This window comes from Canis lupus, chromosome 3, assembly GCF_048164855.1.
Source record: "Canis lupus baileyi chromosome 3, mCanLup2.hap1, whole genome shotgun sequence".
In the NCBI taxonomy this organism is placed as follows: Eukaryota; Metazoa; Chordata; class Mammalia; order Carnivora; family Canidae; genus Canis; species Canis lupus.
The window spans coordinates 32,244,138-32,262,260 of record NC_132840.1 but is presented as its reverse complement, the minus strand read 5'-3'; the positions used below and the strand labels follow the sequence as shown (position 1 = coordinate 32,262,260).

The following is an 18,123-nucleotide window of genomic DNA, read 5'->3' as shown; positions in this document are numbered from 1 at the left end:
CTGGCTGGTCCTGGAGAAATGGGGTAAACTGACACCCAAATGTGAACAGCATCTTTGGGAGAGCAGGCTGAACCCGAGGATCCCGGGGGGCCTGGGTATGTGGTAGGTTTGCTCAGGGATGGGTGAGGCAGGAAGGCTGTGAAGGGCAGGCCTCTGGGGGGAGAGGGATGGGGGTTGGGGCAAGTGAGGCCCAGGAGTGGGGCCCCAGACAGGATCTGTGGTAGTGCCAATACAAGGGGCAGGTGGAAGGCCCCCGCAAGGGCAGGTGGCCCCCTTTGCCAGAGCTACACCCTGTCCAGCTAGACTGGGAGCTGGAGACCTGGCGGGACACATGGGTCAGAGGCATCCTTCCTCCCACCCTCCCACCATCCTTTTTCCAGAGAGCATGGGCCTGAGGCCCCTCCAGGCAGCACGAGTGAAGGACCAGTCCCCTAGGGGCTGAAAAGGACATACCACAGCTTTCCTCCAGGAATATTTTACTGTGGTCTTAAAATGCGTTAATGATCTTGTACAAAACTCACTGTGGCCAAGGGCTCACACACCAGGCTCTGGGGTGCCTGGGTCTGTGGATGCCCTGAGGGGCAGGAAGGTGTGAAGCAGGAGAGTGAAGATTAAAAGTAGAAAAATCCCCCCCACACCCACCCCACGGCTCCATTCCAAATCAAGGCTATATTCTCACACCACAGCCCCCAGGGGTCAGCATACAAGTCTGCGTGTCGGGGATATGCTGTCCACACTGGCCACCTACTGATGCCCGCCCACTCCTTGCAGGGCAAGTCTGACACATCTGAAAAAATATAGCCTTTCCTTCCACAACAAGGAAAATGTGATTTAATTCTACAAATTTACAAGCCAAGATAAAATAAAAATGAAACGTGGAAAAGCAAACAGAACAGGCAGTCTGAGACTTGAGGTGGAGATCCAGGGCCGTCCCAGCCTGTGGCAGCTGAGTACACACAAAGCAGGGCTTGGGTCTGGACCTGCATGCTGCCTCCAGCACCGACCCCCGCCGAGTGTTCCTGAGCGGCCCCCATGGGGCTGGGGTGGGCTCCGTACAGAACCTCAGAACTTGAGGCTGAAGCCAGGGCCCGCGGCTGAGGCCCCCTGGTTTGTGGTCGTGAGGTGGAAACCCGTCTCCTTCAGGTCGTCGTCGCCCTGGGGAGCAAGTGGTGCCGTGGGGCCCCGGCTGGGCCAGCCCCGCCTCAGGGAACCCCCACACCTTCCCTCCTCCTCTGCTAGCCCTGCCCCTCACCAGCTGGCTGTAGCCTAGGCCTCCTTCCGGCGGCCGTGGGCTCGTGCCACGCTTCACCCTTTGCTGCTCACTCTTGGCGGGCCACGTGGGGAACATCGACGGGTCGATGGGGAGGGGCGTCTCTCGGAAGTACTCATGCTTGAGGCCATCCTCTGCACTGACTCTCCGCCCAGGGAAGTAGGTCAGGAACCTGGGAGGACAAGAGCAATTGACACTTGGCACAGGGGTAGGGGTGGGCGTGGGCTGGGGCATAGGGGGCGCACGCCCTGCATGTTTACACACTTGTTCATGAGATCGAAACCCTGGTCTGAGAGCAGGGCCCCAAAGCGTTTGCGGAGATTATTATAGGGGTATTCAGTAAAGGTCATCTTCTTGACTGCGGGGAGGTCATTGTAGCCAGGCCAGATTTTCTCACTGGGGGTCCCCAGGTCCTGAGAGAGAGACAAAGAGAGATGTCTCAGAGCAGCCACAGCCTGCAGGGAAGGATCTGGTTTGGGGTGCCTGCGTACACCTCACAGGATGCCCTGCAGGTAGGAGCCACAGACAAACCTTAAACACTTTGTTGATCTGATCGATTTCCGACTTCCCAGGGAATAGTGGCTTCTGAGTCAGCAGCTCCCCAAAGATGCAGCCCACCGACCACATGTCCACAGCCGTGGAGTACTCCTGGGAGGCCAGGGGGCACACTCAGGGCTGGTGGGGCAGTGAGCGCAGGTTAGGCCCCCACAGCCCCCGGCACTCACCTTGGCACCCAGCAGCAGCTCTGGGGCACGGTACCACAGGGTCACCACGACTGGAGTGTAGGCCTTCAGAGGGGACCCATACTCCCTTGCCAGGCCAAAGTCCCCAACCTGCAAGGATGGAGGGTGGGCTATGGGCAGGCCCCCGAGGCCCGGGCATCAGGGGCCCCATGGGGTGAGCCCTATTACCTTGAGGATGCCGGCGTGGCTCAGCAGCAGGTTGGATGTCTTGAGGTCCCGGTGCAGGATCCAGTTGTCATGTAAGTGCTTCACCCCACGCAGCAGCTGGATCATCAGGGTCTTCACCTCCCCTAGAGAGCAAAGGGTCAGTCCCAGGTTATCTACCCACCTCAGGAGCGACCAGGCTTCTTGGGGTGTGTCCATCCTGGGGAGGCTCCCAGCTCAGCATGGCCCTCACATGCGCAAACACTCGTGCACAGCATGAGGAGGTCAGAGTTACAAGGTCAGGGACACGGCCTGCAGCTTGGGCAGCCCAAGCATGGGATGTTTCTCGTTGGAGACACTGGCCAGAGGGCCCCACCTGGCAGGAAAGGCTGCTTCATGGTCTCCATCAGGCTTTTGAGGTCATGTTCCACGTAGTTCATCACTATGTAGATCTTGTCCATATTGCTGCCCACGACAATTTCCTAGAGAAGGAAAGCCGGTCTGTGGGTGCCCTGCTCCTCTCAGGCTCCACCCATGCAGTGGTTGATTCCTGGGGCATGGGCATGCAGAGACGGTAGGGAACTAGACCATGTGATGAGCATCAAGGCATGGACATTTTGGGGGCTGCCATACCCGGACAGTGACGATATTGGGGTGCTGCGCCTTCAGGATGGTGTTGATCTCTCTGAGAGATGTGATCGGGAAGCCCTCTTTCTCCTTCTCCATCTTCAGCCGCTTCAAGGCCACAATTTCATCTGAAAATGATTCAGAGACAGTCTGAGAAAACCTTTTACATACACACATTTGGCTGGGACCTGGGAAGCGTTTGTTTTGCACTGAAAAGCCTTGTTTTAATTGGAAAGTCCCGTATCACATCAGCACCACATAAAAAAGCCCAAATCTGTTGCCCAACAGAAACATTAGGCCTATTTCTAGACCAGCTTTTGTCCAAAATAGCTGAGAATTTTCCCATTTCTCTCTGTGATTTGCAATGAGACTCAGCAAACCTCAACATTTCAACACAGAAACATCCACCAGGGTCTTAGGTGGCTTCCCTGAGTTTCCAATACCCAGCTTCGGGTGCTGGGGAAACTTCCGGTCCATGGCTCACACACCTGCTCAGGTGCTACCGCTCACCAGACTCCATACTCTGCTATGGGGCCGAAGTACCTGCTGTCACAACCAAGCAAGTGCAGAGCCTCATGGTCTGGCTGACCTCTGGACTCCACAGGCACCAACAAGTCAACTGCTCATGGGCCCACGAGTCATTAGCTGGCGCTCACAGGTAAGATGAGTCCATACCCAGGCATCTGGGGAGGGAGGACTCCCAGGAGAATTGGAACTGTGTTCAAGGACCTTGACACCGAGGGTGCCAAAGGCCAGGACAGCCACGCCTGGATCTCAGTACCTGCAAACTGGCTGTGGCTCCAGCAGGACACCCTGCCTCTGTCGCAGTGCCTGCAGATGGCCTCGGAGACGCTGTGCACAGTAAACATGACAGGTTGGGCCCGAGAAATTGCAGTGGGTACACCCATGGACAATGTTCCTCAGAAGAAACTCCTTCCTGCCTGAGGATAGGTTCTCTGTGCCACATCTCCCCTTCCCCCCTCGGGGGACACCCCAACACTGTACACACCTGTCTTCTTGTCCTTTGCTCTGTACACTACCCCATAAGTGCCTTCTTCGATCCTGTTCAGGCACTGGAATTCCTCCACACTTCGACAGCCCTGGAAAGCAGCAGGTTGTGAGGATGCAGCAGCTGCAGCCGTACTTACACATGCAGTAAACCCTGCCTGGAATCTGGGGGTGGTGCCAGGAGTAGCCCTCCTCTCCAGTTTCTTCAGTGAGGATATGCTTCTTAAGAGATAAAACCAACATGAACAAAACCTCAGAAGGACCCATCCTTCTGAGCCAGGCCTGGCCTGCAGGCCCCACAATAAGAGAACACTGAGGGCAGTAGCACCCACAGCACCCCATCTCCAAAGCCCTGGCTTCCCTGGCTGCATGTATGACCCTGGTGGCAGATACCCACCAGGGGCCCCCCCCATGTGTTCTTAGCTACCGGCCTTGTCCACAATCAGCAAAGCTGAAATAACCCCGGGGTGGGGAGGACGTCTGACCTGCAGGGCAGGGAGGTACTTGGGCAGCTCCTGTTTGAGTTCAATGGGTGACAAGGCAGGAGAGTCGGGCACGAAGTCTCCTTCAGTCAGGGCACTGCTCTGTGGAGTGCCCTCACCGGCTTCTTCCTCCCCTTCCTCACTGTCACCGGAGTCTCGATCAAATCGGGACTCTGGAACTTCAAAAATTAAACCCAATTATGGAACCAGGAACAAGCATCGTCATCACCCCTCTCCTGCCCTGGGGCAGGGGGAACAGTGAGGGCATGTGGATGCTGTATACGGGCTGCGTATCCCACCATCCTGGACAGAGGGCGCTGGGGTCTTGGGGTTTACCAGCTCAGCTGTGAGCACCAGGAGGTGCTGACTGTGCTCAGAGGCAGCACACCCAGGACTTGTCTCAGGGCCTGAGGGCACCTCCCTGCCACATCTAAGCCATGGTGACACTCCGGACAATGCTCAGTATGGCCCCAGGAAGGGATGCTGGCCCTCCACAGTCACAAGCGCATCTCTCAGGGAGTTGGCTGCTTATGTCTCTTGGTCAGGCTACGCACACAAGACGGTGATCTACTTGCTTCAGAAAGGGCTGCAGTGCCAAGGGGCAGTGGAGGGAAGGACCATCCAACAGGGATGCCGCTCACCAACAAGGACGTGGTTCTCGCTCTCCCGCTCCCCGTCCTCACTCATCTCGTCCTCACTCACTTCCTCTGTAAGACAGAGAGGACGTCTGCTCAGACCTGCAAGGCCCCCGCACCACACAAGTTTGGGTTCTGCCTCTTTCTAGGGCTCTCCAGAACCTCTAGAGGCACAAACAGGATCTCCTTCAGCTAATGGAAAGCAAGAACCACTGTAAATAATCAATTTTAGAGTCTCATGTGAGTCCCAGATACCATAGGATTTTCTGTTTGGAAATATTTTTAAATCAAGAGTTCAAATGATTTCTCTCGTTTCTAAACACCAAATGAAACCATGGTGCCCTGTGCCCTCCTCACCAGCCGACTGCCCAGACGCATCCTCGGAGTTGCTTCCTGTCTCCTCTTCCTCTTCCTCCTCCTCCTCTGATTCTTCACTGCTGCTCCCCTCCTCCTCTTCCTCCTCTTCCTCCTCCTCTTCTTCCTCCTCCTCCTCCTCTGAACCCGACCCCGACTCCGCTTCAGGAAGAAAACAGCTGGAAGTGCATGGCAGGGGGTGGTGGGCCCTCCCCGTGTGGCAGCAGAGCCGGTGGTTACCTGATGAGGACTCGGCAGAGCTGCTTTTCCTTTCACTATCACTGACGTCTTGTAGATCAGACAGCAGGTCTCTCTCTTCCATTTTCTCTTCTTTTACTTACGAAACAAACCATCAAAGGTGAACATGGAAAACATTTTACAATAAACAAGACCTGATGGCAGCTCCATCAGTCTCTCGCAGAGACTGTGGTCTGTAGGACAACACAGCTCACCCACACTGCTCTCAAAGACCTGTAACCAATGTCCCCACCAACAGACAAATAGGCTTCACACAAACGATGGTCCCACCACACAATACGAAAACACTTGAGCCTATCATTTCATTGCACAAAAAGAGTGAATTTTGTGCTAGACTATTTGTCACCAGAAAGCTGTCGCAGGCTGACCCCAGGAGGTTCTGCGCACCCTCACCTGGCTTCCGGCCGTCCGTCAGCTCAAACCTTTCCCGAGGTGGCCGTAGCGGGCTGCGACTCCAGTGGCTTGCTTTCACTTTGTCACCATAGTCTTCTCTCATCGTTCGGTGATGTGCAGAAACTGGGGCGCCAAACACAGTGGGAGGTGGTGTGGCAGCACCATCTCCAGCAGAGCCCAACCTCGATCAGATCCCACCCACACCCTGGCTGGTGGTGACGCACTACACGTACTCATAGCCCTGGCCGCACTGGCATGGAGGCAGCGAACTCTTTCTGAGGACCCACATGGACCTTCCAGAATCTTCTCTATTGGTCAGAAAAGAGAGAGCCACCACCTACCTCTTCAAGCCTATGCCTCACCAGCGTGGGCAGCAGACACAAGTGACATGTGGCACCTGGTGCAGCTGTCCAGAACCAGGCCTGGGAAGGTCCTGTGGCTGCACACCCTCACCTCATACCTCAAGGAACTGTGGCCTTCCCCAGCCTGAGCCCCACGGCCTGTCCCCACTTGGCTCTGCCACCATCCAGAGCACTTCATCCTTCAGGGTCACTACGCAGCCCTGAGCTCACCCATGGGAACAGCACCCCAACCGCAGAGTGCGCCCCCACACACCTTCCCTCCGGGCCTCGCGTTCCTTGCGTCGCTCCTCAGCGCGCCGCTCCCGTTCTTTCTGTTCCCGCTGCTCTTTCTGCTGCTCACGCATCTTCCGTTCCCTCTCCCGCTTCCTCTCCAGCTGCTCAAGGCGGTCCCTGCAACAAGCACAGCCCAACTCTCTCTCTCCGCAAACACAAAGTTTTCTTTTTTTACCCCAAGAGCTTTTTGCTGAAATTTAAAAATCGCCATTTAGGTTGTTCAATCCATAAAGGGCTCTTTAAAGATTTTATTTGACAAAGAGAGAGAACAATTAAAGTGAGTGGCAGAGGGAGAAGCAGACTCCCCGCTGAGCAGGAAGCCCAACACAAGGCTTGATCACAGAACCCTGAGAGCATAACCTGAGCCAAAGGCAGAGACTTAACCAACTAAGCCACTCAGGTGCACCATAAAGAGCTTTTTATTTATTTTTATTTTTTTTTATTTATTTTTATTTTTTTTTGAGCTTTTTATTTTTTTAAATTTATTTTTTAAAAAGATTTTATTTATTCATGAGAGACACACACACAGAGAAAGGCAGAGACACAGGCAGAGGGAGAGGCAGGCTCCACGAGCCTGTGTGTTATCTCTCATGAATAAATAAATAAAATCTTAAAAAAAAAAAGCTAATATATTTTTAAAAAAGAAAAAAAGAGTATCAGTACACACAAACAGAAATGAGCATAAAGAATGGTGAAAATGGAACAAGGCCTGTGGTACAATCACTGGTACCAACTTGGGGCCCATCAGAGGCTACCACTGCAGAAGGCTGGGATTCTAGAACTATTCTGTATGTGCCCAGAGTCCAAACTGTTGCAAAATAAAAACTAATTTAATACATGAAATCCAACCACAGAATTCCATTTTTCATATATTTATAAAATTGTGTAATCATCACAAGCCAGTTTTAAAACATTTCCATCAGCTGATATGGCCCCTCATGCCCATCTGTGGCTAGCTTCTAGCCTGCCCCACGAAACTGTTTCTCTGCTTGGGATTCTGTGGACATTCCTTCTGCTTGCTTTGGGTTGAGCCTGCTTCTCTCTTCTGCTTTCTGGGGGTAGCTCAGGATGCTGACTGACAATTTCCTTTTCTGTTTATCAGTGCTTAAAAACCAAAACATCTCACTCTACAACACGGCTTTTTCTGTATCCCTAACTTTTGGCATGCTGTGTTTTTCCTGCAGTTCAAGTTTTTTTTTTTTTTTAAGTTCCATGCTCAGTGAGGCGCCCAAAGCAGGGCTTGAACTCATGACCCTGAGATCAAGAGTCAGACGCTTAACTGACTAAACCACCCAGTGCCCCTGCTTTTCCTTTTAATTTCTTCTTTGGGTCATGGGTGATTTGGAAAAAGACTGTTGAATATCCGAACATTCAAAGTTGAGGATTTCCCCAGCTTTGTGTTGATTTCTACTTTAATCCTTTTGTGGTAAGGTGTGCTTTGTACAATTTTAATTCTCTGGGATTTGAAACTTGTTGTGTGGACCACATGTGATCTGTGTTGGACAATATCCCCTCTTGAAGTGAGTGTGTACTCTGCAGCTGTGGATGGAGTGCTGTATGCAGGTGAGACTGAGCCGGTACAGGCTACTTTCTAGACACCTTACATCCTTGTTTTGTCTAGTTGTTCTATCAACAAGAGTATCGGGACTGAAATTTCCAATTAGATTTGATGAACTGCCTATTTCTTTCAGCTGTTTGTTTTTGCATCATGTATTCTTTCTGCTGTCAGGCACATACTCTTTCACTACCATCACTTCTTCCTGACGTACAGACCCTTCTGTCTTTGGGAAGCCTGTGTCAGTGCTGGTCTGACTTGTTAGAGAACTCTGATGCCATGCCTATTGCTGAGCCACTGGTGCTCTGTGGTTGCTGTGGGTATGATACATCTCCGTCCACACGTTTAATTTTGCCCTACTTTTGTCCTTCACTCTAAGAGGTCTTCCTTACAGACAACATACATACTGGACCTTGCTTTGCTATCAAAGAACCCCTTTGAGATATAGAAACTACTGCATGTTTCATGTAATTACGGATTTGGCTGAACTTAGTTTTGTTGTTGTTTTGATGTCTTCTTTCTGTTTTTTTTTAGGTCCTGTTTCTCTGCCTTTTTTTTTTTTTTTTTTTTAAGATTTATTTATTTATGAGAGACACACAGAGAGAGAGACAGGCAGAGACACAGAGGGTGCAGCAGGCTCCATTCAGGAAGCCCGACAAGGGACCCGATCCTGGGTCTCCAGGATCACGTCCCGGGCCAAAGGTAGGTGCTAAACCGCTGAGCCACCCAGGGATCCCGTTTTGGGTTTAAACAAGGATTTTTTAGAATGCCATGTTAATACCTGTTTGTACTACTTTGTTGGTTATTTTCCTAGCAGTTGCTCTAGCAATAGCAGTATGCACCTTATTAGGTTAATAAGGAACATTTGTAGATTCTGTTATGTTAACCTATGCCTTTACCATTTCTGGAGCTTCTCTTTCCTCCTGAATAGGATTACTTTCTGCTGTCATTTCCATTCAAAACAAAGGTCTTTTCTGAGTATTTAAGGTGGGTCTTACTAACAATGGATTCCACCAGTTTATCTTTATCTCTCCTCACTTTTGAAGAGCAGTTTTGCTGGATACAGAATTCCCAGTTGCCAGGTTTTCTTTCAGCAGTGCGACCATGCCATTCCACTACCTTCTGCCTTCTGCCCCCCACTGATTCTGAGAAGTCAGCCACCAATCACACTAAAGCCCCCCTTTTATGTAATTTTTTCTCCTGCTGCCTTTCTAGATTTTCTTCTGTGAAAAGTGAAACCAGTTTCACTGTTTAACTAATTAATTAATTCATGAGACACATAGAGAGGCAGATAGACAAAGGGAGCATTCATTCATGAGAGACACAGAGAGAGGGGCAGACAGACAGAATGAGGGAGAAGCATGCTCCTCGCAGAGAGCCCAATGCGGTACTCGATCCTGGGACCAGGATCACGCCCTGAGCCAAAGGCAGACACTCAAGCATTGAACCACCCAGGTGTCCTTCACCAGTTTCACTTTGATTTGACTTTATATTTATCCTACTGGGGTACTGAGCTTCTTAAATGTATAAATGTTTTTCATTATATAAAAAAAAATCTTTGTGCTGCTTCCTTCTCTCCTGGGATCGCCAATTATAGGATGTTAGAACAAAATGCTGTCCCACAGACCTTTGAGGCTCTGTTCATCTTTCATCAATTCTCTCCATTCTTCAGAGTATAATTTCTGTTGCTCCATTTCAAGTTCTTGCTAATCTGGAACACTTGGTTTCTACTGGCCCATGTGAACAGATCTAGGGCTAAAGAGATGCTTTCTCTTCGGAATCCAAGTACACACAGATGTGTAGTTGGAGACTAATGTCTAAGAGTCTGGTGTCTCAGCTCCCAGGCTGCTACAAAGTCTTTAGGATTTCCTTGTTTGAAAAAAACCACAGTCTATTTCTGCTATGATGCAGAGAACTCTAAGCAATGTATTTCCTTGGTTTTCCTGGCTTAGGCCACCTAGAACAGAGCTTAGTACAGAGCAGGGCCTCAATAAATACTTGCCCAGAGCAAATGATGAAATCACTCTACATCAGACTTCTCTTGGGCACAGAGTGTGTGTCAGAATTTCTTTTTTTGTGTGTGTGTGTGTCAGAATTTCTATACATGAAATGGGCTACCTCCGAGAGGGCCTTACTATACTCGAACACAGTACTGCAACGAAAACATAGTACATAGCACTCCCATCCTTCTCACAAGGCATGCCCCAACCTAAAGTACCAAGCTCAGAGGTATTTACAATTCCTCCTCCCCCTTACCAGGAAACAGCTGACAAGATCTATGAATATCACTTCTTCCTATTCTACCTTCCTTTCCCTTTCCATCATTATGCATTTGGCCTCGAAACTTCACTCCTGCGTCTGAGTTAATAGACCCAGCTCCTGCTAGCAATGCCCCTTCCTTCAAGTACAAATCACACTCTTATACAGGGTCTCGAGACACAATGGCCAGGCCGTCCCCCTTGCTCCAAGTACTTCCCCCAGCAGCCTCCACCTGTAGGAAACCAACACACAGAGTTCCATTTCCTTCACAATTTTTTCTCAGGAAGACCCACACCCATTTCTGTCTTTACAGATGAAGTAAAGGGACGCCTAGGTGGCTCAGCAGTTGAGTGCCCGCCTTCAGCCCAGGGCATGATCCTGGAGTCCCGGGATCAAGTCCCACATCGGGCTCCCTGCATGGAGCCTGCTTCTCCCTCTGCCTGTATCTCTGCTCCACCCACCCCGCCCGTGTGTGTGTGTGTGTGTGTGTGTGTGTGTGTGTGCGCGCGCGCCTCTCATGAATAAATAAAATCTTTAAAAATAATAATAAATAAAGATGCAGTAAAAACTCAATCCCCGCAGGACAGATGTCTTGGTTAGCACCACCCTACAATACTGCACCATGACTCTGGGCTCCCAAACCACTTCTGCATCACATCTGTGTTATGCTGCCAGGTTATTGTGTGTGTCTTTCGTCACTTTGTGGGGCTGCTGGCCATCAGGAGTGCTCAGTTCAGGCTCCTTAGCAAATTGCGCTCACTCACCTCTCCCTCCTGGAGTGTTCCCGAGCCATCTCCCTCCTCTTCTGCCTCTCCCACTCTCTGCGAGCCTTATCCTGCTCCTCTCGGTGTCGCTTCCGGCGCTCGTGCTCTCGTTCTTTTTCCTTTGCTCTAGCGTGCTTCCCTAAGGAGAAAGAGAGTGTCACATAAAGGGATCCAACTCCCAAAACTTAATTTAAAATACCCCATGAGGGATCCCTGGGTGGCGCAGCGGTTTGGCGCCTGCCTTTGGCCCAGGGCGCGATCCTGGAGACCCAGGATCGAATCCCACGTCTGGCTCCCGGTGCATGGAGCCTGCTTCTCCCTCTGCCTGTGTCTCTGGCTCTGTCTCTCCTTCTCTCTCTCAAGAATAAATAAAATCTTAAAAAAAAAATAAAATAAAATAAAATAAAATACCCCATGAAGAAAAGAATATTTAATTAATGACTTGGAAAAATGATCACAATTTTATGTTTAAAAAAACAAACAAACAAACAGTGAGGACTTAAAACCCAATGCAGTGGGGCTCCAAACAAGGAAAAAATAACGTGATTATGACTGAATAGAATTGTAACTCTTGCCTTGTCTTTCAATTTTCTGTATTAAACTATGATTGGACACTAGCTGACCCCTGAACAACACACAGCAGGAGCACGGACACCCAGTGCAGTCAGAAATCCAAGGATAACTGAGCCTGAACATTTAATAAGTCTTAGTGGCAACACAGTTGAGTAACACCTCTTTTGTGTGTTATATGTGTTCCCTACTGTACTCTTACAAACCTGTAAGCTACAGAAAAGAGATATCATTAGAAGAATTAGGAGGGACACCTGGGTGGCTCAGGGGTTGAGTGTGTGATCTTGGGGTCCTGGGATCAAGTCCTGCATTGGGCTCCCTGCAGGGAACCTGCTTCTCCTTCTGCCTATGTTTTTCATGAATGAATAAATAAAATATTAAAAAGGAGAGAGGCAAAAGGTTTGTGGTACCATCCTGGGTTTACCAGTAAATAGCCGTATACAAATAGACCCCAGAATTTGAGCCCGTGTTGTTCAAGGGTCAGCTATATACTAGTTTCATAATTAAAAACCAACAAACAGCACTGTTCATAAAGAACACAGGACAAAGCTTAGCTCCTTCTGGTGGATTTCCATCTGGTGGGACAGAACCCTGTTCATCAACTGCCATTTTTAACAATGAGATTAAAACTAGATGCCAAGGCATCTTAATTAATATCCTTAAGAATCTCTTAATATGGACGTCTGGGTAGCTCAGTGGTTGAGCATCTGCCTTTGGCTCAAGGTGTTATCCCAGGGTCCTGGGATTAAGTCTGGTATTGGGCTCCCCACAGGGAGCCTGCTTATCCCTCTGCTTTTGTCTCTACCTCTGTGTCTCTTGTGAATAAATACATAAGGTCTTAAACATAAAAGAACTCTTTAATAATAATGGTAGAACATCAAACCCATCTGGACTTCCATCAATCATCCTTTTTTATCCCCAGTTAAATTAATTCAACACTGAGTTGCTATAAATATTGCAAATATATCCCCTATATTTGTTGAATTAAGACAGAATTACATTTAAACTAACCCAAAACATAACAAGGGGGGAAAAAAACATCAGAATGATCCACAAAATATTTATGCTTTCAACTAAAATTTCACTTTCTCTTCTCTTTCAATTGTGCTATGGAGAAAGCAGCAGATCATGATATAGGAAACAGACCATTCTTGAACATGATACAAATAAATAAAAACTCAAAAATAAAGCTTCTGTACCCCCTTCCGCTGAATGGCTACGATGCCTACGTTTCTCTTTCCTCTTTTCATCTTTCCTGTGATGAGCTTTTTCTTTCCGAGACATTTGTTGTGGTGGTTTGATAGCCAAAGAATCATCTTCCTCTCCTCTGAAATAAGACACAACAGCGTCACATCATAGTAAAGAAAGTAATGCAAGGAACATCAGAGCACCATGGAGCTTCTCCAACCCAGAAAAATGCAGTGTTCAGAATACAAAAAAGTTTAATCTAAACCATCATTTTAAACAGGACACTACAAAACTTAAGCCAAGACTGCTTATTAAATACAGACTCAAATCAAAAGTATAAGTGAAAAACCAATGTGTATGTATAACGACGTCTCTCTGAGGAAACTTTAGAGGGCAATGGACATGCTCATTACCCGGATTACAGTGACAACCACACAAGTGTATACGAATACATCAAACTGCACGCTTCATATATATGTAATTTATCATTTATACATCAACAATGCTGTTAAAAAAAAGATATTATGGTAATTTAATGACCCCCAAATGTCCCTCAATGATATCTTCAATGGCCTATATGACCAAAATCCCGGGAGACTTCTTGATCTACGTTTGTTTGTTTGTTTGTTTGTTTGTTTCTTTCTTTCTTTATTTATTTATGATAGTCACACAGAGAGAGAGAGAGAGGCAGAGACACAGGCAGAGGGAGAAGCAGGCTCCATGCACAAGGAGCCCGACGTGGGATTCGATCCCGGGTCTCCAGGATCGCGCCCTGGGCCAAAGGCAGGCGCTAAACCGCTGCGCCACCCAGGGATCCCTACGTCTGTTTCTTAATTTCTGGTTAGGTTGGCTTTAATTATTTGATGGAGGGATCCCTGGATGGCGCAGCGGTTTAGCACCTGCCTTTGGCCCAGGGCGCGATCCTGGAGACCCGGGATCGAATCCCACGTCGGGCTCCTTGTGCATGGAGCCTGCTTCTCCCTCTGCCTGTGTCTCTGCCTCTCTCTCTCTCTCTCTGTGACTACCATAAATAAATAAAAATTTTTTAAAAAATTATTTGATGGATAATTGGGCGCTGAAGATGGATACAAGAAGGAATCAAGTGTAAAAAAAAAAAAAAAAAAAGAAGGAATCAAGTGGGGCAGGAAGAAATGCTAGATAGAACATTTTTCTAAATGTTTCTGCCCACAGGCCTTGCTTAATATACTTCAGTACTGTAGTGTGGTTTATCTGTGTACAATTTTAGGCAGTGATTTTACTCATCAAAAGCACACAGCACAATTATGTAAATGTACCTTGGGAGGGACGCCTGGGGGACTCAGTTGTAAATGTCTTGCCTTCAGCTCAGGTCATGATCTCAGAGTCCTGGGATCAAGCCCCACGTCGGGCTCCCTGCTCAGTGAGGTGTCTGTCTCTCCTTCTCTGCTTCTGCCCCTCCCTCTGCTCACACACTCTTCCCCCGCCAAAAAAATAAAAATCTTAAAAAGTAATAAAGAATAAATAAATGTAACCTGTGAATGGGGTAGATTTGACTAAATGACAACTGCAAGGAAAGGGATATACACTCAATCTTTTCCTTCTTTTTAAAAAATTTTATTTATTTGAGAGAAAGAAAGTGAGAGACAGACCACTTGTGGAGAGGAAGGGGCAAAGGAAGAGGGAGAAACAGACTCCCTGCTGAGCAGAGAGCCTGATGTGAGGTTTGATCCCAGGACCCTGAGATCATGACCTGAGCTGAAGGCAGACACTTCAACTGAGCCACTGTCACCCCTCATTCAATCTTTTCATAAGAGATGTGAGGTAGCAACTGATACCATGCGGAGTCCATCTCAACTGTGAGGTACACCTAAAGTCACGATTAAGGGGACACTGTAGTTAAGCTTCTGCCTTCAGTTCAGGTAATAATCCTAGGGTCCTGGGATGAGTCCTACATGGGGCTCCTTGTTCAGCAGGGAGTTTGCTTCCCCTCTGCCTACCATTCCCCTTGCTTGTGCTCACATGCTCTTCCTCCCTCTTCTGACAAATAAGTAATAAAATAAAATAAAAAAGAAAACGACTACAGTTTCAAAGTAATGGTGGGACCAATCCTGCCTCCACAGTGAAGCACATGTGTAGCCTGGACACCTTCCTCATTGTGCACCTCACCCCCACCTGTCTTCCATGGAGTCCTCTCTTCTGTATGGCGAATTCCGTATTGTAATCTCCATGCGGTGGTCCCTCAGCTCCCCCTCCTCAAGGGAATCCCGCTTGGAATCCCGGTCATCAGACTAAGAAGCAAGAGAAAGTCATTTTCCTCACAGATAAGTGTCTTTTTAATGATAATCAAACCTTGCCAACATCCAAAAACAAAGTTTCACATATATTTTGAAAGGACCAATGTTATGAAATATAAAAAACATTCACTCAAATCATACAACGTTATGATTAAAACTCTGTAAATTCAGAAACTGAGATGAAAAATCTGAAACCAGTATACAGGATCAGGAATATTAAGACTCTGCCAAGTATGCTACTTGTTTATATAACCTGAAATTGAGCCTTAAAGCATATTTTATGCCAAATACTTTGTGCTATCTCAGAAATAGTTAAGGGTGACTAGCATTATCAGAAGCTACTTCTGCCAATATCCCTTTCAAAATTACCAAAAGTTTCTCTAAATATGTTATGCAAACCAAAAAAGGAAAAGACAGAATATTAATTCCAACGTAACTTCCTACTATCCTTAACAAACTTAGAGATGGTGCCACAAACAGAAATACTGATATGAGAAAATTTAGTTCAATAGCACTAATGAATTTAGGCTCAAAGTACTTCATGCTCCATGTAGATCCTGCCATCTACACACAGCTGTAATACGTTATCAACGTGTCTTCAATGTAAACTGAGTATTTGAATGTTTTTGTTAATTTTAGAATAGATTTTGGGCTCACCTGAGACATTTGGAAGTACAAAAGAACTTCACCGAAGAAGCGTTGTTCTAATGGAAAAACGAGGGCAAAGAAATTAAATCTCCTTTAAGAAAACCACTTACTTAAAAAACATGGCTTACATTTTTTAAGCGTTTTATCTCTGCTTTCTCTTCTTGTTCCTTCCGTCTTTTCTTTTCCTGAAGAATCTCATCTAAAGTTTTCACTTTCCAAGAGTCCTTTTCATCACCCATTGGAGTTAAGACACTGCAAAGAGAAGAGAATTGGAGCAAGGGCAGGACGCTGGCAGTGTGGCTGCGAAGGCGCCGACGGGGCGGCAGAGGTTGTCGTCGGGGCGGGTGTGAGGGCAACTACCGTGATGGGAGTGGGCGTAGTCGGGGCAGCCGTCGGGGGGGGGGGCGCCGTCAAGGGGGCGTGAGGGGAGCTGCCGGACGGGTGGGGGCCGCCCCCGCGCCCCGGTGGCAGGACAGCCCCTTGGTGCGGAGCCCGCTCCCCGGCCCCCCGCGCCCGAGGTCTGACGTCAGGAGGGTCCGGGCGGCCGGCGTGGGGCGCTGCGACGCGGCGGCGGCTGGGACCCTCGTCCCTCGGCTCGGCCGCCACGAGCCCGGGTTCGGGCCCGACGCCGCCTCAACGCCCAGCGCCGCGCGGGGTCCGCTTGGTCCCAAGAGCTCAGGGAGGCGGCTGCGCCTGCCGCCCGCTCCGGCCCTCCGCCACTCACCCCTGTGCTGTTGCCGCTGCTGCTACCGTCGCCGCTACCGCCGGTCCCCGAGCCTGAGGAGAAACAGCGCCCGGCGCGCGCCAGTAGCGTCCCCACTTCCTGCGTCGGCGCGGACAGATGGCGCACGGGGGCGTAGCCCGCCGCCCCTCGCGACGAGGACATCCGGCGCGCGGCCTCACGTCACTTCCGGTCCCGGAGCCCGCGCGGCAGTGGCCGACCCAAGCGCTTCCCCCAGCTCCCCGGTCCCGCCCGGTCCCTTCTCCTACCTCCCAGGCTTTGCGGTTGGAAAGGGCCCCAGGGACAGTGAGGGCACGGGCGTCTATAGGAAAGGTACCTGAAGTGGGAGAGGCGGTGGATGAAGACTGCCGTCCTCGGCTTCCGGGGTCAGGAGGGCAGCGAGGACGCACTTACATGGTCCGCGCCCACTGTTGGTGCAGAACCCGAATTCCAGGTGGAGGATGGAGACCAGAACGTCACGAGTCCAACAGTGCTGATCGTCTGAACACAGCGCGCTGTCCATTCTGTTTTGTTGGGTGTAAAGCAAATACACCTTGGTTCTTTTTTTTTTTTTTTAAAGATTTTATTTATTATTTATTCATAGAGACAGAGAAAGAGAGAGGCAGAGACGCAGGCAGAGGGAGAAGCAGGCTCCATGCAGGGAGCCTGACGTGGGACTCGATCCAGCGTCTCCAGGATCACGCCCAGGGCTGCAGGCGGCGCTAACCCGCTGAGCCACCGGGGCTGCCCCTACACCTTGGTTCTGATGTAGACAATCACGGACGTGATTTTCAAGTTTTTCAGTGTGGGAAAGGTTCGGTGACAGACCCTCCCGGACCTAGGGTCGAGGACGCCCCCTTGGCAGGTTCAGACTCAACTCACGCATCTGCACACAGACTAGAAACAGCCAATAAGTATGTTTTACTCAAAAGGGGAGGGGTGCGGAGATTTGGGGTACCTGGTGGACTCCGTTGGTGGAGCATGTTACTTCGTCTCGAGATTGTAGATTGAGCTCCACATTGGGTTTAGAGATTGCTTTAAAAATTTTTTAAATTTATTCATGAGAGATACGTGGGGGGGGGGGGGCGAGAGACATAGAGGGATTCATGCAGCGAGCCAGCCACGCCTTGAGGCAAAGACAGACGCTCAACCACTGAGCCGTCCAGGTGTCCCCCAAATAAAAATATTTTTAAAAGTGGTTTGGTTTTGTTTCAAACCAGTTAGAATAGCTTGCAATTCCGTTTGGAATCTGGGGAAGGATCCAGTGCCCATGAATCCCTGAATCGGAACCCTCAGGAAAACTGGAAGAAATTCTTCGGAGACAGCAAAGTCGAAAGGTTTCAACCAAGCAGCAGGGTCGTTAGCACAAGCTCACCTCTGCTCTTGGCTCCTCAGCCAGGACAGAGGAAACAGGCAGATTCACCAAGGTAGCTGGGGCATTCCTTTTTTATAAACTAAGGAAATGAAGAGGACCCAACCAGAGCATGTACAGATTTTGTGAAAGAATGAAGGTCTTAGTATGATGTTGGTCAAAGGCAAAAAAAGATTTTTATCTGCAATAATATCCTTGTTTAATTATTCAAACCCAGGGAAATC

General features: G+C 49.1%; 1 protein-coding gene across 6 annotated transcripts; it reads right to left on the bottom strand.

The window, feature by feature from the left end:
* Positions 1 to 803: 803 nt before the first annotated feature.
* CDK11B (cyclin dependent kinase 11B) lies at positions 804 to 16,689 on the bottom strand. 6 transcript variants are annotated; one of them, XM_072820100.1, is made up of 21 exons: positions 16,531 to 16,655; positions 15,935 to 16,058; positions 15,816 to 15,862; positions 15,037 to 15,152; positions 12,897 to 13,024; positions 11,128 to 11,266; positions 6,530 to 6,666; positions 5,915 to 6,037; positions 5,504 to 5,599; positions 5,267 to 5,425; positions 4,916 to 4,981; positions 4,278 to 4,453; positions 3,794 to 3,884; positions 2,791 to 2,912; positions 2,534 to 2,639; positions 2,182 to 2,303; positions 1,996 to 2,103; positions 1,802 to 1,918; positions 1,535 to 1,683; positions 1,253 to 1,442; positions 804 to 1,155 (listed from the first exon to the last, which is right to left on the bottom strand). In XM_072820100.1, the coding sequence occupies exons 3-21, from the start codon at positions 15,822 to 15,824 to the stop codon at positions 1,063 to 1,065; spliced, it is 2,247 nt and encodes a 748-aa protein (XP_072676201.1). In that variant the 5' UTR covers positions 15,825 to 15,862; positions 15,935 to 16,058; positions 16,531 to 16,655; the 3' UTR covers positions 804 to 1,062. The 6 variants fall into 6 exon arrangements, with proteins under 6 accessions (XP_072676201.1, XP_072676196.1, XP_072676198.1 ...); XM_072820095.1 differs by lacking the exon at positions 15,816 to 15,862 and having other exon boundaries at positions 16,531 to 16,689; XM_072820097.1 differs by lacking the exon at positions 15,816 to 15,862 and having other exon boundaries at positions 4,278 to 4,447; positions 16,531 to 16,689.
* Positions 16,690 to 18,123: the final 1,434 nt, after the last annotated feature.

Bases quoted from the DNA above. Each gene is read 5' to 3' on its own strand.
- CDK11B (XM_072820095.1), bottom strand. From the start codon at position 16,045: ATGGGTGATGAAAAGGACTCTTGGAAAGTGAAAACTTTAGATGAGATT. The intron at 15,153-15,934 runs GTAAGCCATGTT...CTTGCTTCTTAG, and splicing joins AGATAAAACGCTTAAAAAAT to TCTGATGACCGGGATTCCAA. The intron at 1,684-1,801 runs GTTTGTCTGTGG...TCTCTCTCTCAG, and splicing joins AGATCAACAAAGTGTTTAAG to GACCTGGGGACCCCCAGTGA.